This window comes from Salvelinus alpinus, chromosome 5, assembly GCF_045679555.1.
Source record: "Salvelinus alpinus chromosome 5, SLU_Salpinus.1, whole genome shotgun sequence".
Classification (NCBI taxonomy): Eukaryota; Metazoa; Chordata; class Actinopteri; order Salmoniformes; family Salmonidae; genus Salvelinus; species Salvelinus alpinus.
In genome coordinates this window covers 102,813,024-102,838,547 of record NC_092090.1, presented here as the reverse complement: position 1 = coordinate 102,838,547, position 25,524 = coordinate 102,813,024, and the positions used below count along the sequence as shown (strand labels likewise).

Below are 25,524 nucleotides of genomic sequence, written 5' to 3'. Positions count from 1 at the left end.
TTGGTGATGGCTGTTTAACAGTCTGATGGCCTTGAGATAGAAGCTGTTTTTCAGTCTCTCTGCTTTGATGCACCTGTACTGACCTCGCCTTCTAGATGGTAGTGAGGTGAACAGGCTATGGCTCAGGTGGTTGTTGTCTTGATGATCTTTATGGCCTTCCTGTGACATCGGGTGGTGTAGGTGTCCTGGAGGGCAGGTAGTTTGCCCCCGGTGATGCGTTGTGCAGACCTCACTACCCTCTGGAGAGCCTTACGGTTGTGGGCGGAGCAGTTGCCGTACCAGGCGGTGATACAGCCAGACAGGATGCTCTCGATTGTGCATCTGTAAAAGTTTGTGAGGGTCTTAGGTGGCAAGCCAAATTTCTTCAGCCTCCTGAGGTTGAAGAGGAGCTGTTGCGCCTTCTTCACCACGCTGTCTGTGTGGGTGGACCATTTCAGTTAGTCCGTGAGGTGTACGCTGAGGAACTTAAAACGTTCCACCTTCTCCACTACTGTCCCTACAATGTGGATAGGGGGGTGCTCCCTCTGCTGACTATCAGGTCAATATAATGGATAATCTGTGAGGCTAGTCTGATCCTGAATAATTACATTTGTATTCTGTCCCATGGTGCTTTGCCAGGTTGGTTGCTGTTGAAGGGGTCATGGTGGGATGCCAGGTTGGTTTCTGTGAAGGGGTGATGGTGGGATGCCAGGTTGGTTGCTGTTGAAGGGGTCATGGTGGGATGCCAGGTTGGTTGCTGTTGCAGGGGGCATGGTGGGATGCCAGGTTGGTTGCTGTTGAAGGGGTCATGGTGGGATGCCAGGTTGGTTGCTGTTGCAGGGGGCATGGTGGGATGCCAGGTTGGTTGCTGTTGCAGGGGTCATTGTGCTTCTACACCTGCATTGCTTGGGGTTTTAGGCTGGGTTTCTGTACAGCACTTTGATACATCAGCTGATGTAAGAAGGGCTTTATAAATACATTTGATTTGATGGTGGGATGCCAGGTTGGCTGCTGTTGAAGGGGTCATGGTGGGATGCCAGGTTGGCTGCTGTTGAAGGGGTCATGGTGGGATGCCAGGTTGGCTGCTGTTGCAGGGGTCATGGTGGGATGCCAGGTTGGCTGCTGTTGCAGGGGTCATGGTGGGGTGCCAGGTTGGTCGCTTCTCTTGGTCATGGCCTTTAACTCTTGAAGTAAAATTAATGTCTTAACATCTAGATTATTTCTGAGACTGATTTGTTCTCTTGATGTCCTCCAGAAAACAGTACGGAGGTGTTTGGAGATCCTCTGGATGCTGAGAGCACTGCTGTCTGGTACTTCAACAACACTGATCTAGTAAGTCCCCCAAACCCAAACCCCTAACCCCAAACTCATAAACAGAACAAGGGGACCAAATAATACGTCGAAAGGGGCATTTTGTTTTGTCTCTACAGCCTCTCATATTGTTTTGTCCCTACAGTCTCTCATATTGTTTTGTCCCTACAGTCTCTCATATTGTTTTGTTTCTACAGCCTCTCAAATTGTTTTGTTTCTACAGTCTCTCATATTGTTTTGTTTCTACAGTCTCTCATATTGTTTTGTCTCTACAGCCTCTCATATTGTTTTGTCCCTACAGTCTCTCATATTGTTTTGTCTCTACAGCCTCTCATATTGTTTTGTCCCTACAGTCTCTCATATTGTTTTGTCTCTACAGTCTCTCATATTGTTTTGTCTCTACAGTCTCTCATATTGTTTTGTCTCTACAGCCTCTCATATTGTTTTGTCTCTACAGCCTCTCATATTGTTTTGTCTCTACAGCCTCTCATATTGTTTTGTCCCTACAGTCTCTCATATTGTTTTGTCCCTACAGTCTCTCATATTGTTTTGTTTCTACAGCCTCTCATATTGTTTTGTCTCTACAGCCTCTCATATTGTTTTGTCTCTACAGCCTCTCATTTAGTTTTGTCCCTACGGTCTCTCATATTGTTTTGTCTCTACAGCCTCTCATATTGTTTTGTCCCTACAGTCTCTCATATTGTTTTGTCCCTACGGTCTCTCATATTGTTTTGTCTCTACAGCCTCTCATATTGTTTTGTCCCTACAGCCTCATATTGTTTTGTTTCTACAGCCTCTCATATTGTTTTGTCTCTACAGCCTCATATTGTTTTGTTTCTACAGCCTCTCATATTGTTTTGTTTCTACAGTCTCTCATATTGTTTTGTCTCTACATCCTCATATTGTTTTGTTTCTACAGCCTCTCATATTGTTTTGTCCCTACAGGCTCATATTGTTTTGTTTCTACAGCCTCTCATATTGTTTTGTTTCTACAGTCTCTCATATTGTTTTGTCTCTACAGCCTCTCATATTGTTTTGTCCCTACAGCCTCTCATATTGTTTTGTCCCTACAGGCTCATATTGTTTTGTTTCTACAGCCTCTCATATTGTTTTGTCCCTACAGCCTCATATTGTTTTGTTTCTACAGTCTCTCATATTGTTTTGTTTCTACAGTCTCTCATATTGTTTTGTCTCTACAGCCTCTCATATTGTTTTGTCCCTACAGTCTCTCATATTGTTTTGTCCCTACAGTATCTCATATTGTTTTGTTTCTACAGCCTCTCATATTGTTTTGTCTCTACAGCCTCTCATATTGTTTTGTCTCTACAGCCTCTCATTTAGTTTTGTCCCTACGGTCTCTCATATTGTTTTGTCTCTACAGCCTCTCATATTGTTTTGTCCCTACAGTCTCTCATATTGTTTTGTCCCTACAGTCTCTCATATTGTTTTGTTTCTACAGCCTCTCAAATTGTTTTGTTTCTACAGTCTCTCATATTGTTTTGTTTCTACAGTCTCTCATATTGTTTTGTCTCTACAGCCTCTCAAATTGTTTTGTCCCTACAGCCTCTCATATTGTTTTGTCTCTACAGCCTCTCATATTGTTTTGTCCCTACAGCCTCTCATTTTGTTTTGTCTCTACAGCCTCTCATATTGTTTTGTCTCTCATATTGTTTTGTCTCTACAGCCTCTCATATTGTTTTGTCTCTACAGCCTCTCATATTGTTTTGTCCCTACAGTCTCTCATATTGTTTTGTCTCTACAGTCTCTCATATTGTTTTGTCTCTACAGCCTCTCATATTGTTTTGTCTCTACAGCCTCTCATATTGTTTTGTCCCTACAGTCTCTCATATTGTTTTGTCCCTACAGTCTCTCATATTGTTTTGTTTCTACAGCCTCTCATATTGTTTTGTCTCTACAGCCTCTCATATTGTTTTGTTTCTACAGTCTCTCATTTAGTTTTGTCCCTACGGTCTCTCATATTGTTTTGTCTCTACAGCCTCTCATATTGTTTTGTCCCTACAGCCTCATATTGTTTCGTTTCTACAGCCTCTCATATTGTTTTGTCTCTACAGTCTCTCATATTGTTTTGTCTCTACAGCCTCTCATATTGTTTTGTCCCTACAGTCTCTCATATTGTTTTGTCCCTACGGTCTTTCATATTGTTTTGTCTCTACAGCCTCTCATATTGTTTTGTCTCTACAGCCTCTCATATTGTTTTGTCCCTACAGCCTCATATTGTTTTGTCTCTACAGCCTCTCATATTGTTTTGTTTCTACAGCCTCTCATATTGTTTTGTTTCTACAGTCTCTCATATTGTTTTGTCTCTACAGCCTCTCATATTGTTTTGTCCCTACAGCCTCTCATATTGTTTTGTTTCTACAGCCTCTCATATTGTTTTGTCCCTACAAGCTCATATTGTTTTGTTTCTACAGCCTCTCATATTGTTTTGTCCCTACAGCCTCATATTGTTTTGTTTCTACAGCCTCTCATATTGTTTTGTCCCTACAGGCTCATATTGTTTTGTCTCTACAGTCTCTCATATTGTTTTGTCCCTACAGGCTCATATTGTTTTGTCTCTACAGTCTCTCATATTGTTTTGTCCCTACTGGCTCATATTGTTTTGTCTCTACAGTCTCTCATATTGTTTTGTCCCTACAGGCTCATATTGTTTTGTTTCTACAGCCTCATATTGTTTTGTCTCTACAGCCTCTCATATTGTTTTGTCCCTACAGCCTCTCATATTGTTTTGTCCCTACAGCCTCTCATATTGTTTTGTTTCTACAGCCTCTCATATTGTTTTGTTTCTACAGTCTCTCATATTGTTTTGTCCCTACAGCCTCTCATATTGTTTTGTTTCTACAGCCTCTCATATTGTTTTGTCCCTACAGCCTCATATTGTTTTGTTTCTACAGCCTCTCATATTGTTTTGTCCCTACAGGCTCATATTGTTTTGTTTCTACAGCCTCTCATATTGTTTTGTCCCTACAGGCTCATATTGTTTTGTTTCTACAGTCTCTCATATTGTTTTGTCTCTACAGCCTCTCATATTGTTTTGTCCCTACAGTCTCTCATATTGTTTTGTCCCTACAGTCTCTCATATTGTTTTGTTTCTACAGCCTCTCATATTGTTTTGTCTCTACAGCCTCTCATTTTGTTTTGTCTCTACAGCCTCTCATATTGTTTTGTCTCTACAGCCTCTCATTTAGTTTTGTCCCTACGGTCTCTCATATTGTTTTGTCTCTACAGCCTCTCATATTGTTTTGTCTCTACAGCCTCTCATATTGTTTTGTCTCTACAGTCTCTCATATTGTTTTGTCTCTACAGCCTCTCATATTGTTTTGTCTCTACAGCCTCTCATATTGTTTTGTCTCTACAGTCTCTCATATTGTTTTGTCTCTACAGCCTCTCATATTGTTTTGTCCCTACAGTCTCTCATATTGTTTTGTCCCTACAGCCTCATATTGTTTTGTTTCTACAGCCTCTCATATTGTTTTGTCTCTACAGCCTCTCATATTGTTTTGTCCCTACAGGCTCATATTGTTTTGTTTCTACAGCCTCTCATATTGTTTTGTTTCTACAGTCTCTCATATTGTTTTGTCTCTACAGTCTCTCATATTGTTTTGTCCCTACAGCCTCTCATATTGTTTTGTCCCTACAGCCTCTCATATTGTTTTGTTTCTACAGCCTCTCATATTGTTTTGTCCCTACAGGCTCATATTGTTTTGTCTCTACAGTCTCTCATATTGTTTTGTCCCTACAGGCTCATATTGTTTTGTTTCTACAGCCTCTCATATTGTTTTGTTTCTACAGTCTCTCATATTGTTTTGTCTCTACAGCCTCTCATATTGTTTTGTCCCTACAGGCTCATATTGTTTTGTCTCTACAGTCTCTCATATTGTTTTGTCCCTACAGGCTCATATTGTTTTGTCCCTACAGTCTCTCATATTGTTTTGTTTCTACAGCCTCTCATATTGTTTTGTCCCTACAGGCTCATATTGTTTTGTTTCTACAGCCTCTCATATTGTTTTGTCCCTACAGCCTCATATTGTTTTGTTTCTACAGCCTCTCATATTGTTTTGTCCCTACAGGCTCATATTGTTTTGTTTCTACAGCCTCTCATATTGTTTTGTCTCTACAGTCTCTCATATTGTTTTGTCTCTACAGCCTCTCATATTGTTTTGTCCCTACAGGCTCATATTGTTTTGTTTCTACAGCCTCTCATATTGTTTTGTCCCTACAGGCTCATATTGTTTTGTTTCTACAGCCTCTCATATTGTTTTGTTTCTACAGCCTCTCATATTGTTTTGTTTCTACAGCCTCTCATATTGTTTTGTTTCTACAGCCTCTCATATTGTTTTGTCCCTACAGCCTCTCATATTGTTTTGTTTCTACAGCCTCTCATATTGTTTTGTCCCTACAGGCTCATATTGTTTTGTTTCTACAGCCTCTCATATTGTTTTGTTTCTACAGCCTCTCATATTGTTTTGTTTCTACAGCCTCTCATATTGTTTTGTTTCTACAGCCTCTCATATTGTTTTGTTTCTACAGCCTCTCATATTGTTTTGTCCCTACAGCCTCATATTGTTTTGTTTCTTCAGCCTCTCATATTGTTTTGTTTCTACAGCCTCTCATATTGTTTTGTTTCTACAGTCTCTCATATTGTTTTGTCCCTACAGCCTCTCATATTGTTTTGTCTCTACAGCCTCTCATATTGTTTTGTCTCTACAGCCTCTCATATTGTTTTGTCCCTACAGCCTCTCATATTGTTTTGTTTCTACAGCCTCTCATATTGTTTTGTTTCTACAGTCTCTCATATTGTTTTGTCTCTACAGTCTCTCATATTGTTTTGTCCCTACAGCCTCTCATATTGTTTTGTCCCTACAGCCTCTCATATTGTTTTGATTCTACATCCTCTAAGTCATATTGATTTATATCTTCAGTCTCTAAGCCATTTTGTTTTGTCTCGTCATCGTCCCATATTGTTTTGTCTCTACAGCCTCTCATATTGTTTTGTCTCTACAGTCTCTCATATTGTTTTGTCTCTACAGCCTCTCATATTGTTTTGTCCCTACAGCCTCTCAAATTGTTTTGATTCTACATCCTCTAAGTCATATTGATTTATATCTTCAGTCTCTAAGCCATTTTGTTTTGTCTCGTCATCGTCCCATATTGTTTTGTCTCTACAGCCTCTCATATTGTTTTGTCCCTACAGCCTCTCATATTGTTTTGTCCCTACAGCCTCTCATATTGTTTTGTCTCTACAGTCTCTCATAATGTTTTGTCTCTACAGCCTCTCATATTGTTTTGTCTCTACAGTCTCTCATATTGTTTTGTCCCTACAGTCTCTCATATTGTTTTGTCCCTACAGCCTCTCATATTGTTTTGTTTCTACAGCCTCTCATATTGTTTTGTCCCTACAGTCTCTCATATTGTTTTGTTTCTACAGCCTCTCATATTGTTTTGTCTCTACAGTCTCTCATATTGTTTTGTCTCTACAGTCTCTCATATTGTTTTGTCCCTACAGCCTCTCATATTGTTTTGTTTCTACAGCCTCTCATATTGTTTTGTCTCTACAGTCTCTCATATTGTTTTGTCTCTGCATCCTCTGTCATTTTGATTTATATCTACAGTCTCTAAGCCACATACAGTGGGGAGAACAAGTATTTGATACACTGCCGATTTTGCAGGTTTTCCTACTTACAAAGCATGTAGAGGTCTGTAATTTTTATCATAGGTACACTTCAACTGTGAGAGACGGAATCTAAAACAAAAATCCAGAAAATCACATTGTATGATTTTTAAGTAATTCATTTGCATTTTATTGCATGACATAAGTATTTGATCACCTACCAACCAGTAAGAATTCCGGCTCTCACAGACCTGTTCGTTTTTCTTTAAGAAGCCCTCCTGTTCTCCACTCATTACCTGTATTAACTGCACCTGTTTGAACTCGTTACCTGTATAAAAGACACCTGTCCACACACTCAATCAAACAGACTCCAACCTCTCCACAATGGCCAAGACCAGAGAGCTGTGTAAGGACATCAGGGATCAAATTGTAGACCTGCACAAGGCTGGGATGGGCTACAGGACAATAGGCAAGCAGCTTGGTGAGAAGGCAACAACTGTTGGCGCAATTATTAGAAAATGGAAGAAGTTCAAGATGACGGTCAATCACCCTCGGTCTGGGGCTCCATGCAAGATCTCACCTCGTGGGGCATCAATGATCATGAGGAAGGTGAGGGATCAGCCCAGAACTACACGGGAGGACCTGGTCAATGACCTGAAGAGAGCTGGGACCACAGTCTCAAAGAAAACCAATAGTAACACACTACGCCGTCATGGATTAAAATCCTGCAGTGCACGCAAGGTCCCTCTGCTCAAGCCAGCGCGTGTCCAGGACCGTCTGAAGTTTGCCAATGACCATCTGGATTATCCAGAGGAGGAATGGGAGAAGGTCATGTGGTCTGATGAGACAAAAATAGAGCTTTTTGGTCTAAACTCCACTCGCCGTGTTTGGAGGAAGAAGAAGGATGAGTACAACCCCAAGAACACCATCCCAACCGTGAAGCATGGAGGTGGAAACATCATTCTTTGGGGATGCTTTTCTGCAAAGGGGACAGGACGACTGCATCGTATTGAGGGGAGGATGGATGGGGCCATGTATCGCGAGATCTTGGCCAACAACCTCCTTCCCTAAGTAAGAGCATTGAAGATGGGTCATGGCTGGGTCTTCCAGCATGACAACGACCCGAAACACACAGCCAGGGCAACTAAGGAGTGGCTCCGTAAGAAGCATCTCAAGGTCCTGGAGTGGCCTAGCCAGTCTCCAAACCTGAACCCAATAGAAAATCTTTGGAGGGAGCTGAAAGTCCGTATTGCCCAGCGACAGCCCCGAAACCTGAAGGATCTGGAGAAGGTCTGTATGGAGGAGGAGTGGGCCAAAATCCCTGCTGCAGTGTGTACAAACCTGGTCAAGAACTACAGGAAACGTATGATCTCTGTAATTGCAAACAAAGGTTTCTGTACCAAATATTAAGTTCTGCTTTTCTGATGTATCAAATACTTATGTCATGCAATAAAATGCTAATTAATTACTTAAAAATCATACAATGTGATTTTCTGGATTTTTGTTTTAGATTCCGTCTCTCACAGTTGAAGTGTACCTATGATAAAAATTACAGACCTCTACATGCTTTGTAAGTAGGAAAACCTGCAAAATCGGCAGTGTATCAAATACTTGTTCTCCCCACTGTAGTTATGTCTTTATAGCCTCTAAGTCATATAGTCTCATATTGTTTTGCCTCTACAAACTGTAAGATATATTGTTTTATCTCTACATCTTCTAGGTCATATTGTCTTGTCTCTACATACTCTCAAATAGTTTTGTCTTTTCAGCCTCTAAGTCATATTGTTTTGTCTCTGCATTCTCTGAATAGTTTTGTCTTTTCAGCCTCTAAGTCATATTGTTTTGTCTCTACATCCTCTGAATAGTTTTGTCTCTACAGCCTCTAAGTCATATTGTTTTGTCTCTCCATTCTCTGAATAGTTTTGTCTCTACAGCCTCTAAGTCATATTGTTTTGTCTCTGCATTCTCTGAATCCCTGTTTGTGTGTCCGCAGCCTCTGAATGCCACGTGGTCGTCCCTGTCTAAGAAGGATTGTCTGAAGTATGGAGGAGAGCTGGTGGGGAAGGCATGTAAATATGTTCCTGACATCACTCTGATCTCCTTCATCCTTTTCCTGGGAACCTACACTACCTCCATGATGCTGAAGAAGTTCAAGACCAGTCCTTTCTTCCCTACATGGGTCAGTACTTAACCCTTAACCTAACCCTAACCCTATTGTACACACCTAACCCTACCCCTACTGTACACACCTTACCCTAACCCTACTGTACACCCCTACCCCTAACCCTACTGTACACACCTACCCCTAACCCTATTGCACACACCTACCCCTAACTCTATTGCACACACCTACCCCTAACCCTACTGTACACCCCTACCCCTACCCCTACTGTACACACTTAACCCTACCCCTACTGTACACACCTACCCCTGATATTGTGAATGTCATTGTACATGTATATCTCTGTGTAGGTAATGTTTGTAACCATAATCTGTGCTTGGTTACATGTGTGTTTCTCTCTGTGTAGGTGAGGAAACTAATCAGTGACTTTGCCATTATTTTGGCCATCCTGATCTTCTGCGGTGTGGACATGCTAGTAGGAGTGAACACTCCCAAGCTCATAGTCCCAACTGAGTTCAAGGTACGGCTAATTTCAGATGCATATCTACATTACTCATATGCCACATATTTGTTTTAAATGTACGTTAGATACAATTTCTAATATTGCATGGTGTTTGTGTGTGTGTCTGGGTAAACATACAGTATATATACATGTGTATGTTTTTACTTGTTGCTGTGTGTTGTTACCTGTTGCGGCGTGTTGTTACCTGTCAATGTGTGTTACTTGTCTTTGTGTTGTTACCTGATTGGAGTCCACCTGTGGTAAATTCAATTGATTGGACATTATTTGGAAAGGCACACACCTGTCTATATAAGGTCCCACAGTTGATAGTGCACGTCAGAGAAAAAACCAAGCCATGATGTCGAAGGAATTGTCCGTAGAGCTACGAGACAGAATTGTGTCGAGGCACAGATCTGGGGATTGAAGCATCGAAGGTCCCCAAGAACACACTGCCCTCCATATTTCTTAAATGGAGAAGTTTGGAACCACCAAGACTCTTCCTAGAGCTGGCTGCCTGGCAAAACTGAGCAATTGGGGGAGAAGGGCCTTGGTCAGGGAGTTGACCAAGAACCCGATAGTCACTCTGACAGACCTCCAGAGTTCCTCTGTGGAGATGGGAGAATCTTCCAGAAGGACAGCCATCTCTGCAGCACTCCACCGATCAGGCCTTCATGGTAGAGTGACCAGATGGAGGCCACTTAGTAAATGGCACATGACAGCCCGCTTTGAGTTTGCCAAAAGGCACCTAAAGACTCTCAGATCATGAGTAACGAGATTTTCTGGTCTGATGAAACCAAGATTGAACTCTTTGGCCTGAATGCCAAGCGTCACGTCTAGAGGAATACTGGCACCATCCCTACGGTGAAAAATGGTGGTGGCAGCATCATGCTGTGGGGATTATTTTCAGTGGCAGGGACTGGGAGACTAGTCAGGATCGTGGGAAAGATGAAAGGAGCAAAGTACAGAGAGATCCTTGATGAAAACCTGCTCCAGAGCGCTCAGGACCTCAAACTGGGGACGAATGTTAACCTTCCAACCTTTTTATTTTATTTAACCTTTATTTAACCAGGTAGGCTAGTTGAGAACAAGTTCTCATTTACAACTGCAACCTGGCCAAGATAAAGCAAAGCAGTTCGACACAAACAACAGAGTTACACATGGAATAAACAAGCGTACACTCGATAACACAATAAATAATCGTCCTCAGATAATCGCATGGTTTGTTTTCGCCGTAAAGCCTTTTTGAAATCTGACACCGGATTAACAAGAAGTTAAGCTTTATTTTGATGTATTACACTTGTGATTTTACGAAAGTTAAATATTTATTATACTGTAGTTTGAATTTCGCACTCTGCAATTTCACCGGATGTTGGCCAGGTGGGACGCTACCATCCCACCTGCCCATAAGAAGTTAAGTGTCCAAAAGAAGGGCCAGATGTATACAGAATGGTGTTGTCTGTGTAGAGGTGGATCATGGAATCACCCACAGCAAGAGCAACATCGTTGATATATACAGAGAAAAGAGTTGGCCCTAGAATTGAACCCTGTGGTACCCCCATAGACTGCCAGAGGTCCGGACAACAGGCCCACCGATTTGACACACTGAAATCTGTCTGAGAAATAGTTGGTGAACCAGGCGTGGCAATCATTTGAGAAACCAAGGCTGTTGACTCTGCCGATAAGAATGTGGTGATTGACAGAGTCGAAAGCCTTGGCCAGGTTGATGAAGACGGCTGCACAGTACTGTCTTTTATCGATGGTGGTTATGACATCATTTAGTACCTTGAGCGTGGCTGAGGTGCACCCGTGACCAGCTCGGAAACCGGATTGCACAGCGGAGAAGGTACGGTGGGATTCGAAATGGTCAGTGATCTGTTTATTAACTTGGCTTTCGAAGACCTTGGAGAGAGGCAGGGCAGGATGGATATAGGTCTATAACAGTTTGGGTCTAGAGTGTCACCCCTCATTACCAGTTGAACAGACTGGTAATAGGGGTTGCAACATTTGCGGCGGATCATTATAGAATGAGAGGGTCCAGATTGTCTAGCCCAGCTGATTTGTACGGGTACAGGTTGTGCAGCTCTTTCAGAACATCTGCTTTCTGGATTTGGGTGAAGGAGAAGCTGGGGAGGCTTGGGCAAGTAGCTGTGGAGGGTGCGGAGCTGTTGGCCGGGTTTGGGGTAACCAGGAGGAAGCATGGCCAGCTGTAGAGAAATGCTTATTGAAATTCTCGAATATCTTGGATTTATCGGTGGTGACGGTGTTACCTAGCCTCAGTGCAGTGGGCAGATGGGAGTGTCACGAACGGTCTCGAAGCCCGTAACAAGAAGGGAGACAACGTGGAGAAAAGGAATGACAAAATATATTTATTAACTAAGGTAACCTATATACAAATAAACAATAGTGTGTCTGCATGGAGAGAGTCCCCAAATGAATGTGGAAGAGGTCTATTTATGCTGGGCCCAGGTGTTTCCCATGTCGCTGACGACCCTCCCGGCTCCGCCCACCGACATCCTAATAAGGAAACAAGAGCAAAGTGAGAGAATACGGCAGACAGAGTGGATTTATCGGTGGTGACAGTGTTTCCTAGCCTCAGTGCAGTGTGCAGTTGGGAGGAGGTGCTCTTATTCTCCATGGACTTCACAGTGTCCTAAAACGTTTTGGAGTTAGAGCTACAGGATGCAAATTTCTGTTTGAAAAAGCTAGCCTTTGCTTTCCTGACTGACTGCATGTATTGGTTCCTGACTTCCCTGAAAAGTTGGATATCGCTGGGACTATTCGATGCTAGTGCAGTACACCACAGGATGTTTTTGTGCTGGTCGAGGGCAGTCAGGTCTGGAGTGAACCAAAGACTAAATCTGTTCTTAGTTCTACATTTTTTGAAAGGGGCATGCTTATTTAGGATGGTGAGGAAATTTATTTTAAAGAACGACCAGGCATCCTCGACTGACGGAATGAGGTATATATCCTTCCAGGATACCTGGGCCAGGTCAATTAGAAAGGCCTGCTCGCAGAAGTGTTTTCGGGAGCGTTTGACAGTGATGAGGGGTGGTCGTTTGACCGCGGACCAATAGCGGATGCAGGCAATGAGGCAGTGATCGGTGAGATCCTGATTGAAAACAGCAGAGCTGTATTTGGAGGGCAAGTTTAGAGTTGTACCTGGTGGGTTCCTTCCTTAATTTGTGTGAGATTGAGGGCATCTAGTTTAGATGGTAGGACTGCCGGGTTGTTAAGCATATCCCACTTTAGGTCACCTAGCAGTACGAACTCGGAAGATATTTATCTCTGAATACCCGAAGCACACAGTCTAGACAACGCAGGAGTGGCTTCGGGACAAGTCTCTGAATATCCTTGAGTGGTCCAGCCAGATCCCTGACTTGAACCCGATCAAACATCTCTGGAGACACCTGAAAATAGCTGTGCATTGACGCTCCCCATCCTATCTGACAGAGCTTGAAAGGATCTGCAGGGAACAATGTGAGAAACTCCCCAAATACAGATATGCCAAGCTTTTGGGGTCATACCCAAGAAGACTCAAACATGTAATTGCTGCCAAAGGTGCTTCAACAAAGTACTGAGTAAAGTGTCTGAATATTTATGTAAATGTGATATGTTTTTGCCCCGTCATTATGGGATATTGTGTGAACATTGATGAGGGGGAAAAAACTATTTAATCAATAAAAACAAGGTTGTAACATCACAATGGGCAAAAATGAATAAAAGGCGGCGGAGGAGATGACTGCCTTTTTACGGGCTCTTAACTTCTCTAGGGTTTGTGGGACGGTAGCGTCCCACCTCGTCAACAGCCAGTGAAACTGCAGGGCGCCAAATTCAAAACAGAAATCCCATAATTTTTATTCCTCAAACATACAAGTATTTTACACCATATTAAAGCTACACTTGTTGTAAATCCAGCCAAAGTGTCCGATTTAAAAAAGGGTTTACGACGAAAGCACACCAAACGATTATTTTAGGTATGAGCCATGTCACAGAAAAAGACAGCCATTTTTTCAGCTAGAGAGAGAAATAACAAAAAGCGGAAATAGAGATAATATTAATCACTAACCTTTGATGATCTTCATCAGATGACACTCATAGGACTCCATCTTACACAATACATGTATTTTTGTTCGGTAAAGTTCATATTTATATCCAAAATCTGAGTTTAGGCGGAACGCTACTGTCTCACCTGGCAAAAAGCCTGAGAAAATGCAGAGCACCAAATTCAAAATAATTACTATGAAAATTACTATAAAATCAAACTTTCATTAAATAACAGATGAAAGATACCAAATTAAAGCTAAACTGGTTGTGAATCCAGCCAACATGTCAGAATTCAAATAGGCTTTTCGGTGAAAGCATACGATACTATTATCTGAGTATAGCAACATTGTAAACAAAGAGAGAAGCATATTTCAAGCCTGCAGACGCGACACAAAACACAGAAATACAAATATAATTCATGCCTTACCTTTGACGAGCTTCTGTTGTTGGCACTCCAATATGTCCCATAAACATCACAAATGGTCCTTTTGTTCGATTAATTCCGTCGATATATATCCAAAATGTCCATTTATTTGGCGCGTTTGATCCAGAAAAACACAGGTTCCAACTTGCTCAAACGTGACGACAAAATATCTCAAAGGTTACCTGTAAACTTTGCCAAAAAATATCAAACTACTTTGTAATACAACTTTAGGTATTTTTTAACGTTAATAATCGATAAAATTGAAGACGGGATGATCTGTGTTCAATACAGCATTAAAACCAAATGTAGCATGCCTTCTCGACATGCGCTTCAATCAAACAGGACACCTGGAGTGACTCGACTTCTTACTTGTCTGTGTGTTATCACTTGTCTGTGTGTTATTACTTGTCTGTGTGTTATCACTTGTCTGTGTGTTATTACTTGTCTGTGTGTTATTACTTGTCTGTGTGTTATTACTTGTCTGTGTGTTATTACTTGTCTGTGTGTTATTACTTGTCTGTGTGTTATTACTTGTCTGTGTGTTATTACTTGTCTGTGTGTTATTACTTGTCTGTGTTATATTACTTGTCTGTGTTATATTACTTGTCTGTGTGTTATTACTTGTCTGTGTGTTATTACTTGTCTGTGTTATTACTTGTCTGTGTGTTATTACTTGTCTGTGTGTTATTACTTGTTTGTGTGTTATTACTTGTCTATGTGTTATTACTTGTCTGTGTTATTACTTGTCTATGTGTTATTACTTGTCTATGTGTTATTACTTGTCTGTGTGTTATTACTTGTCTGTGTGTTATTACTTGTCTATGTGTTATTACTTGTCTGTGTGTTATTACTTGTCTGTGTGTTATTACTTGTCTGTGTGTTATTACTTGTCTGTGTTATTACTTGTCTGTGTTATTACTTGTCTGTGTGTTATTACTTGTCTGTGTGTTATTACTTGTCTGTGTGTTATTACTTGTCTGTGTGTTATTACTTGTCTGTGTGTTATTACTTGTCTGTGTGTTATTACTTGTCTGTGTGTTATTACTTGTCTGTGTGTTATTACTTGTCTGTGTGTTATTACTTGTCTGTGTGTTATCACTTGTCTGTGTTATATTACTTGACTATGTGTTATTACTTGTCTGTGTGTTATCACTTGTCTGTGTGTTATTACTTGTCTGTGTGTTATTACTTGTCTGTGTGTTATTACTTGTCTGTGTGTTATTACTTGTCTGTGTGTTATCACTTGTCTGTGTTATATTACTTGACTGTGTGTTATCACTTGTCTGTGTTATATTACTTGACTATGTGTGTTGTTACTTGTCTGTGTGTTGTTACTTGTCGATGTGTGTTTTTGAAAGCCCTGCTCTCTGTTCCTCCCCCTCCAGCCAACGAGCCCCAACCGTGGCTGGTTTGTTCCCCCGTTCGGAGGCAATCCTTGGTGGGTGTACGTGGTGTCAGCACTGCCTGCCCTGCTGGTCACCATCCTACTCTTCATGGACCAGCAGATCACCGCTGTCATCGTCAACAGGAAGGAGCACATGCTGAAGGTTGGACAGGGCAGGTTTTCAGTAGTCTGAAGGAAGGACAGGATCTCAATTGTCTGAAAGTAGGACAGGGCAGGTTTTCAGTAGTCTGAAGGTAGGACAGGGTCTCAATAGTCTGAAGGTAGGACAGGGTCTCAATAGTCTGAAGGTAGAACAGGACAGGGTCTCAATAGTCTGAAGGTAGGACAGGGTCTCAATAGTCTGAAGGTAGGACAGGGTCTCAGTAGTCTGAAGGTAGGACAGGACAGGGTCTCAATAGTCTGAAGGTAGGACAGGACAGGGTCTCAGTAGTCTGAAGGTAGGACAGGGTCTCAATAGTCTGAAGGTAGGACAGGGTCTCAGTAGTCTGAAGGTAGGACAGGATCTCAGTAGTCTGAAGGTAGGACAGGACAGGGTCTCAATAGTCTGAAGGTAGGACAGGACAGGTTCTCAATAGTCTGAAGGTAGGACAGGGTCTCAGTAGTCTGAAGGTAGGACAGGACAGGGTCTCAGTAGTCTGAAGGTAGGACAGGACAGGGTCTCAGTAGTCTGAAGGTAGAACAGGGTCTCAATAGTCTGAAGGTAGGACAGGGTCTCAGTAGTCTGAAGGTAGGACAGGACAGGGTCTCAGTAGTCTGAAGGTAGGACAGGGTCTCAATAGTCTGAAGGTAGGACAGGGTCTCAGTAGTCTGAAGGTAGGACAGGACAGGGTCTCAATAGTCTGAAGGTAGGACAGGACAAGGTCTCAGTAGTCTGAAGGTAGGACAGGACAGGGTCTCAGTAGTCTGAAGGTAGGACAGGACAGGGTCTCAGTAGTCTGAAGGTAGGACAGGACAGGGTCTCAGTAGTCTGAAGGTAGGACAGGACAGGTTCTCAGTAGTCTGAAGGTAGGACAGGGTCTCAGTAGTCTGAAGGTAGGACAGGACAGGGTCTCAATAGTCTGAAGGTAGGACAGGACAGGGTCTCAGTAGTCTGAAGGTAGGACAGGACAGGGTCTCAGTAGTCTGAAGGTAGGACAGGACAGGTTCTCAGTAGTCTGAAGGTAGGACAGGGTCTCAGTAGTCTGAAGGTAGGACAGGACAGGGTCTCAATAGTCTGAAGGTAGGACAGGACAGGGTCTCAACAGTCTGAAGGTAGGACAGGACAGGGTCTCAACAGTCTGAAGGTAGGACAGGACAGGGTCTCAACAGTCTGAAGGTAGGACAGGACAGGGTCTCAATAGTCTGAAGGTAGGGCAGGGTCTCAGTAGTCTGAAGGTAGGACAGGGTCTCAGTAGTCTGAAGGTAGGACAGGGTCTCAATAGTCTGAAGGTAGGACAGGGTCTCGGTAGTCTGAAGGTAGGACAGGGTCTCAGTAGTCTGAAGGTAGGACAGGACAGGGTCTCAACAGTCTGAAGGTAGGACAGGACAGGGTCTCAATAGTCTGAAGGTAGGACAGGACAGGGTCTCAATAGTCTGAAGGTAGGACAGGGTCTCAATAGTCTGAAGGTAGGACAGGACAGGGTCTCAGTAGTCTGAAGGTAGGACAGGGTCTCAGTAGTCTGAAGGTAGGACAGGACAGGGTCTCAGTAGTCTGAAGGTAGGACAGGACAGGGTCTCAGTAGTCTGAAGGTAGGACAGGACAGGGTCTCAGTAGTCTGAAGGTAGGACAGGGTCTCAATAGTCTGAAGGTAGGACATCACAGGGCCTCTGTGTGTTTTTTAACGTCTGCTGTCCTCTAACAGAAAGGCGCCGGCTACCACCTGGACCTGTTCTGGGTTGCGGTTCTGATGATTGTGTGTTCCTTCATGGGGTTGCCATGGTACGTGGCGGCAACGGTCATCTCAATCGCTCACATAGACAGTCTGAAGATGGAGACAGAGACATCCGCCCCTGGAGAAATGCCCAAGTTCCTGGGAGTGAGGTGAGCATGATGACGCATAAGATCTCCACCTCATAGCATTTACTATATCAAATCAATTTTGATTTGTCACACGAGTCGTATACAACAGGTGTAGACTAGTACTGTGTCAATGTGCAACGGTACTAGGTACTTGAGGTAGATATGTACATATAGGTAGGTGTAAAGTGACTAGACAACAGGACAGATAATAAACGGTAACAGCAGTGTTAATTCAAATAGTTAGTGCATAAAGTGTCAATGCAGATATTCCAGGTAGCTATTGGTTAACTATTTATCATCCTTGGGGGTAGAAGCTGTTCAGGGTCCTGTTGGTTGCAGACGTAGTGCTTCGGTACCTCTTGGTTTGCGGTAGCAGAAAGAACAGTCTATGACTTAGGTGGCTCTAGTCTTTGAGAGACTTTAGGGCCTTCCTCTGACACTGCCCAGTATATAGGTCCTGGATGTAAGGAAGCTTGGCCCAGTGATGTACTGGGCCGTGCGCACCATCCTCTGTAGCGCCTTACGGTCGGATGCCGAGCAGGTGCCATACCAGGCGGTGACGCAACTGGTCAAGATGCTCTGAATGGTGCAGCTGTAGACGCCAAGTCTTTACATCCTCCTGAGGGGGAAGGGGCATTGTTGTGCCCTCTTCATGACTGTGTTGGTGTTTTTGGACTATGATAGTTCCTTAGTGATGTGGACACAGAGGAACTTGAAGCTCTGCACCACTACAGCCCATCGATGTGGATTGGGGCGTGCTTGGCCATCCTTTTTCCTGTAGTCTACGATCAACTCCTTTAGCTTGCTGACGTTAAGGGAGAGGTTGTTATCCTGGCACCACACTGCCAGGTCTCTGACCTTCTCCCTGTCGTCTGCAAAACTTAATGATGGTGTTGGAATCGTGCGCTGCCAAGCAGTCGTGGGTGAACAGGGAATACAGGAGGGGACTAAGCAGGGGTGGGGGGTCAGCATGGAGGATATGTTGTTACCTACCCTCACCACCTGGGGCCGGCCCATCAGGAAGTCTAGGATCCAGTTACAGAGGTAGGTGTTTAATCCCAGGGTCCTTAGCTTAGAGATGAGTTTGGAGGGCACTAGGGTGTTAAATGCTGAGCTGTAGTCAATGAACAACGTTATCACACAGATTGTCCTTTTGTCCAGGTGGGTGACAGCAATGTGGCGTGCAGTAGAGTTTGCATCATCTGTGGATCTCTAGGGGTGGTATGGGGATTGGAGTGGGTCCAGGCTGTCTGGGACGATGGTGTTGATGTGAGCCATGACCAGCCTATCAATGCATTTCATGTCTACAGATGTGAGTGCTACGGGCAGTAGTCATTAAGACAGGTTACTTTGGTGTTCTTGTGCACAGGGACTAAGGTGGTATGCTTGATTTGCCAGATGGAGTGCGAGGGAGAGGTTTGTATGCGTCTCTGTGTGTGGAAAGGTGGTCTAGTGTTTTTTCCCCTCTAGCTACAAAGGTGACATGCAGGTAGAAATGAGGTAAAACGGATTTCAGTTGTCCTGCATTAAGGCGGCCTCTGGGTGAGCATTTTCTTGTCTCCTTATGGCCCTAAGACCGTTGAGTGCGGTCTTAGTGCCGGCATGTATTTTTGGGTGGTAAATCGACAGCTACGAAAAATATAGATGAAATCTCTATTGGTTACTGTGTGTGTGTGTGTGTGTGTGTGTGTGTGTGTGTGTGTGTGTGTGTGTGTGTGTGTGTGTGTGTGTGTGTGTGTGTGTGTGTGTGTGTGTGTGTGTGTGTGTGTGTGTGTGTGTGTGTGTGTGTGTGTGTGTGTGTGTGTGTGTGTGTGTGTGTGTGTGTGTGTGTGTGTAACCAAGCTTTGTGTATGTTTTCCCTAGGGAGCAGAGAGTCACTGGTGTGTGTGTGTGTGTGTGTGTGTGTGTGTGTGTGTAACCAAGCTTTGTGTATGTTTTCCCTAGGGAGCAGAGAGTCACTGGTGTGTGTGTGTGTGTTTGTATAACCAAGCTTTGTGTATGTTTTCCCTAGGGAGCAGAGAGTCACTGGTATGTGTGTGTTCATTCTGACGGGGCTGTCTGTCTTTATGTCTCCCATCCTCAAGGTATGTACCTACCTACTGGACGCTGTAGACTGTAGGCTGTAATGTAGACGACTGTAGACCGTAGACTGTAGGCTGTACTGTAGACTACTGTAGACTGTGGGCTGTGGGCTGTATTGCAGACTACTGTAGACTGTAGACTGTAATGTAGACGACTGTAGACCATAGACTGTAGGCTGTACTGTAGACTACTGTAGACTGTAGGCTGTAATGTAGACGACTGTAGACCATAGACTGTAGGCTGTACTGTAGACTACTGTAGACTGTAGGCTGTAATGTAGACGACTGTAGACCGTAGACTGTAGGCTGTACTGTAGACTACTGTAGACTGTGGGCTGTGGGCTGTATTGCAGACTACTGTAGACTGTGGGCTGTAATGTAGACGACTGTAGACCGTAGACTGTAGGCTGTACTGTAGACTACTGTAGACTGTGGGCTGTGGGCTATATTGCAGACTACTGTAGACTGTAGGCTATAATGTAGACGACTGTAGACCATAGACTGTAGGCTGTACTGTAGACTACTATAGACTGTAGGCTGTAATGTAGACGACTGTAGACCGTAGACTGTAGGCTGTACTGTAGACTACTGTAGACTGTGTGCTGTGGGCTGTATTGCAGACTACTGTAGACTGTGGGCTGTAATGTAGACGACTGTAGACCGTAGACTGTAGGCTGTACTGTAGACTACTGTAGACTGTGGGCTGTAATGTAGACGACTGTAGACCGTAGACTGTAGGCTGTACTGTAGACTACTGTAGACTGTAGGCTGTAATGTAGACTACTGTAGACCGTAGACTGTAGGCTGTACTGTAGACTACTGTATACTGTAGACTGTGGGCTGTATTGCAGACTACTGTAGACTGTGGGTTGTACTGTAGATGACTGTACACTGTATGCTGTACTTTAGACTACTGTAGACTGTAGAATGTAGACTGTACTGTAAACTACTTTGGACCATAGAATGTAGACTGTAGTCTGTACTGTAGACCACTATAGACTGTAGGCTGTACTGTAGTCTACTGTTGACTACTGTCGGCTGTACTGTAGTCTACTTTAGATTTACTGTAGAATACTGTAGACGTTAGACTACTGTAGACTTTAGATTGTAGGCTGTACTGTAGACTACTGTAGACTTTAGATTGTAGGCTGTACTGTAGACTACTGTAGGCTGTAGGCTGTACAGTAGACTACTGTAGACTTTAGATTGTAGGCTGTACTGTAGACTACTGTAGGCTGTAGGCTGTACAGTAGACTACTGTAGACTTTAGATTGTAGGCTGTACTGTAGACTACTGTAGACTTTAGATTGTAGGCTGTACTGTAGACTTCTGTAGGCTGTAGGCTGTACAGTAGACTACTGTAGACTTTAGATTGTAGGCTGTACTGTAGACTACTGTAGACTTTAGATTGTAGGCTGTACTGTAGACTACTGTAGGCTGTAGGCTGTACAGTAGACTACTGTAGACTTTAGATTGTAGGCTGTACTGTAGACTACTGTAGACTTTAGATTGTAGGCTGTACTGTAGACTACTGTAGGCTGTAGGCTGTACAGTAGACTACTGTAGACTTTAGATGACTGTAGACTGTAGGCTATACTGTAGACTGTAGACTGTATGCTGTAGTCTAGACTACTGTAGAGTTTAGGCTGTACTGTAGACTACTGTAGACTATTGCCTGTATACTCTAGGCTGTATTTCAATCTAGTATAGACCATATACTTGAGACTGTATGCTGTACTGTTGAGTACTGTAGACTGTAGACTGTAATGTAGACTAATGTAGAATGTACTGTAGACTGTAGGCTGTAGAATGTACTGTAGACTGTAGAATGTACTGTAGACTGTAGAATGTACTGTAGACTGTAGAATGTACTGTAGACTAGACTGTAGAATGTACTGTAGACTGTAGACTGTATAATGTGCTGTAGACTGTAGACTGTAGAATGTACTGTAGACTGTAGAATGTACTGTAGACTATAGAATGTACTGTAGACTGTAGAATGTACTGTAGACTGTACACTGTAGAATGTACTGTAGACCTTAGATTGTAGAATGTACTGTATAATGTAGAATGTACTGTAGACTAGACTGTAGAATGTACTGTAGACCTTAGATTGTAGAATGTACTGTAGAATGTAGAATGTACTGTAGACTAGACTGTAGAATGTACTGTAGGCTGTAGAATGTACTGTAGACTGTAGAATGTAGAATGTACTGTAGACTGTAGAATGTACTGTAGACTAGACTGTAGAATGTACTATAGACTGGTGGCTGTACTGTATACTTTTGTAGACCACAGACTGTAAAATGTACTGTAGACTACAGTAGACAATGGAATGTAGACAGTATAGTGTACTGTAGAATACTGTAGGCTGTACTATAGACCATAGACTGTAGACTGTATGCTGTACTGCAGACTAGTGTAGAGTGTAGAATGTACTTTAGATTACTGTAGACTGTAGACTGGTGGCTGTAGACAATAGGCAGTACTGTAGACTACTAACCACTGTGGACTGTAAAACAATAATAAAAACTCTGTTTGTCTTCAAGTTCATCCCCATGCCAGTGCTGTATGGCGTGTTCCTCTACATGGGCGTGGCCTCTCTTAACGGAGTACAGGTATTGGCTGATCAGGACCTGAGGGAACCAATGCCTGCATGTCACATTTACAGTTAGATTAGTTACATGTAGCAGAGGCTCTTATACAGAATGATTTACAATATGGACTAAACTGAAAATACGTAATAGGAGCTTTCTGACTAGGCCTTTGGGTGTCTTTCTCTCTCTCTCCCCCACCTCCCCCTTCATCTCTCTCTCCACCCCTCCCCTCCATCTCTCTCTCATCTCTCTCTCTCCACCCCTCCCCTCCATCTCTCTCTCATCTCTCTCTCTCCACCCATCCCCTCTATTACTCTCTCTCCACCCCTCCCCTCCATCTCTCTCTCATCTCTCTCTCTCCACCCATACCCTCTATTTCTCTCTTTCCCCCACCTCCCCCTCCATCTCTCTTCCTCCCCCTACCCTTCCCTCCATCTTTCTCTCTCTCTCTAGTTCATGGACCGTCTCCAGCTGCTCCTGATGCCAGCTAAGCACCAACCTGACCTTGTGTACCTGCGCCATGTTCCTCTGAGGAAGGTCCACCTGTTTACCTTCATCCAGATCCTGTGTCTGGCGCTGCTCTGGGTCCTCAAGTCCACCGTGGCCGCGATTATCTTCCCTGTCATGGTGAGTCTCCTCATCGTAATGACCAGCTAGCTTCAGATCCGGCCTCTGGTAGTTCTGTTTATGTGCGTGCGTGTGTGTTAACGTCTCCTGTGGTGTCAGATCCTGGCCCTGGTGGCGGTGAGGAAGACGATGGACTACATGTTCTCTCAACACGAGCTGAGCTTCCTGGATGATGTCATCCCTGAGAAGGACAAGAAGAAGAAGGAGGACGCTAAGCAGAAGAAGAAGATGAGGAGCATTGACAGTGACATAGAGGATGTGAGCGTTTAAAAACATTTACAATGTTCTAGATCAGCAGTTAGATTCTACCAATGTTCTAAATCAGTGAAAGGTTCTACCAACATTATAGATAAGTGTTACATTCTACCAACATTCAAGTTCAGCGTTAGATTCTATCATTGTTGTAGATCAGATTTAGATTCTATCATTGTTCTAAATTAGGGTTAGGTTCTATCATTGTTGTAGATCAGTTTTAGATTCTATCATTGTTCTAGATCAGTATTAGGTTCTATCATTGTTGTAAATCTGGGTTAGTTTATATCGTTGTTCTAAATCAGGGTTAGGTTCTATGATTGTTGTAGATCAGGGTTAGGTTCAATCATTGTTCTGGATCAGCTTTAGATTCTATTATTGTTCTAGATCAGTGTTATGTTGTATCATTGTTGTAAATCATCAGCTTTAGATTCTATCATTGTTGCAATCCAAAATTAGGTCCTATCATTGTTGTAGATCAGCTTTAGATTCTATCATTGTTCTAAATTAGGGTTAGGTTCTATCATTGTTGTAGATCAGGGTTAGGTCCTATCATTGTTGTAGATCAGCTTTAGATTCTATCATTGTTCTAGATCAGGGTTAATGTCACGATCGTCTTGCGGTGAGAGATTGGACCAAGGCGCAGCGTGTGAAAAATACATCTTCTTTTATTAGAAGAGAGAAAACCACGAACGAACACTATACACAAACTAACAAAATAACAAACAGACAACCGTGAAGCTATATAGAAAAATAGTGCTGACACAAACACTACACATAGACAATTACCCACAAACACCTAAAGCCTATGGCTGCCTTAAATATGGCTCCCAATCAGAGACAACAATAACCAGCTGTCTCTGATTGAGAACCAAATCAGGCAACCATAGACTTTTCTAAACACCTACACTGAACACAACCCCATACATACTACAAAACCCCCTAAACAATACACACACCCTAAACTAGACAAAACACACAAACATCCCCCATGTCACACCCTGACCTAACTAAACTAATCAAGAAAATATATATAACAAAGGCCAGGGTGTGACAGTACCACCCCCCAAAGGTGCGGACTCCGGCCGCAAAACCTGACACAGAAGGGGAGGGTCCGGGTGGGCCTTCCTATGGTGGCGGCTCGGGTGCGGGACGTGGACCCCCCTCCACCATAGACACTACCCGCTTTGGTGGCGCCTCTGGAACGGCGAGTCCCGGACTGAATACCATCCCAGAGGGCGCCACTGGACTGAGGGGCAGCTCCGGACTGAGGGGCAGCTCCGGACTGAGGGGCAGCTCCGGACTGAGGGGCAGCTCATGACTGGCAGATGGCTCTGTCGGATCCTGGCTGGCTGACGGCTCTGGCGGATCCTGGCTGGCTGACGGCTCTGGCGGATCCTGGCTGGCTGACGGCTCTGGCGGATCCTGGCTGGCTGACGGCTCTGGCGGATCCTGGCTGGCGGACGACTCTGGCTGCTCATGGCTGGCGGGCGACTCTGGCTGCTCATGGCTGGCGGGCGACTCTGGCTGCTCATGGCTGGCGGGCGACTCTGGCTGCTCATGGCTGGCGGGCGACTCTGGCTGCTCATGGCTGGCGGGCGACTCTGGCTGCTCATGGCTGGCGGGCGACTCTGGCTGCTCATGGCTGGCGGGCGACTCTGGCTGCTCATGGCTGGCGGGCGACTCTGGCTGCTCATGGCTGGCGGGCGGCTCGGGCTGATCCCGTCTGGCGGACGGCTCGGGCTGATCCCGTCTGGCGGACGGCTCTGACGGCTCGGGACAGACGGGCGGCTCTGACGGCTCGGGACAGACGGGCGGCTCTGACGGCTCGGGACAGACGGGCGGCTCTGACGGCTCGGGACAGACGGGCAGCTCAGACGGTGCTTGGCAGACGGGCAGCTCAGACGGTGCTTGGCAGACGGGCAGCTCAGACGGTGCTTGGCAGACGGGCAGCTCAGACGGTGCTTGGCAGACGGGCAACTCAGACGGTGCTTGGCAGATGGGCAGCTCTGACGATGCTTGGCAGACGGGCAGCTCTGGCCGGCTGAGGCGCACTGTAGGCCTGGTGCGTGGTGCCGGAACTGGTGGTACCGGGCTGGGGACACGCACCTGAAGGCTAGTGCGGGGAGAAGGAACAGGGCATACTGGACCCTGGAGACGCACATTAGGCCTAGTGCGTGGTGCCGGAACTGGTGGTACCGGGCTGGGGACACGCATCTCAGGGCTAGTGCGGGGAGCAGCAACAGGATGCACAGGACTCTGGAGACGCACAGGAGGCTTGGTGCGTGGTGCCGGAATTGGTGGTACCGGGCTGGAGACATGCACAATAGGGCGAGTGCGTGGAGGAGGAACAGGGCTCTGGAGACACACTGGAAGCCTGGTGCGTGGTGTAGGCACTGGTGGAACTGGACTGGGGCGAGGAGGTGGCGCCGGAAATACCGGACCGTGCAGGCGTACTGGCTCCCTTGAGCACCGAGCCTGCCCAACCTTACCTGGTTGAATGCTCCCCGTCGCCCGACCAGTGCGGGGAGGTGGAATAACCCGCACCGGGC

The 25,524-nt window shown here is 44.5% G+C and overlaps 1 protein-coding gene across 3 annotated transcripts in view; it reads left to right on the top strand.

Annotated features, from left to right (window-relative positions):
• Window positions 1-25,524, top strand: part of slc4a4a (solute carrier family 4 member 4a) — a 249,535-nt gene that overhangs the window by 204,097 nt on the left and 19,914 nt on the right. For all 3 annotated transcript variants that reach the window (XM_071404435.1, XM_071404436.1, XM_071404437.1), the window contains 9 exons: window positions 1,235-1,311; window positions 8,913-9,098; window positions 9,448-9,561; window positions 15,397-15,558; window positions 17,258-17,436; window positions 19,427-19,499; window positions 22,046-22,114; window positions 22,547-22,720; window positions 22,820-22,978. In XM_071404435.1, coding sequence (XP_071260536.1) covers window positions 1,235-1,311; window positions 8,913-9,098; window positions 9,448-9,561; window positions 15,397-15,558; window positions 17,258-17,436; window positions 19,427-19,499; window positions 22,046-22,114; window positions 22,547-22,720; window positions 22,820-22,978 — 1,193 coding nt within the window. The remainder of the gene's footprint in view (window positions 1-1,234; window positions 1,312-8,912; window positions 9,099-9,447; window positions 9,562-15,396; window positions 15,559-17,257; window positions 17,437-19,426; window positions 19,500-22,045; window positions 22,115-22,546; window positions 22,721-22,819; window positions 22,979-25,524) is intronic.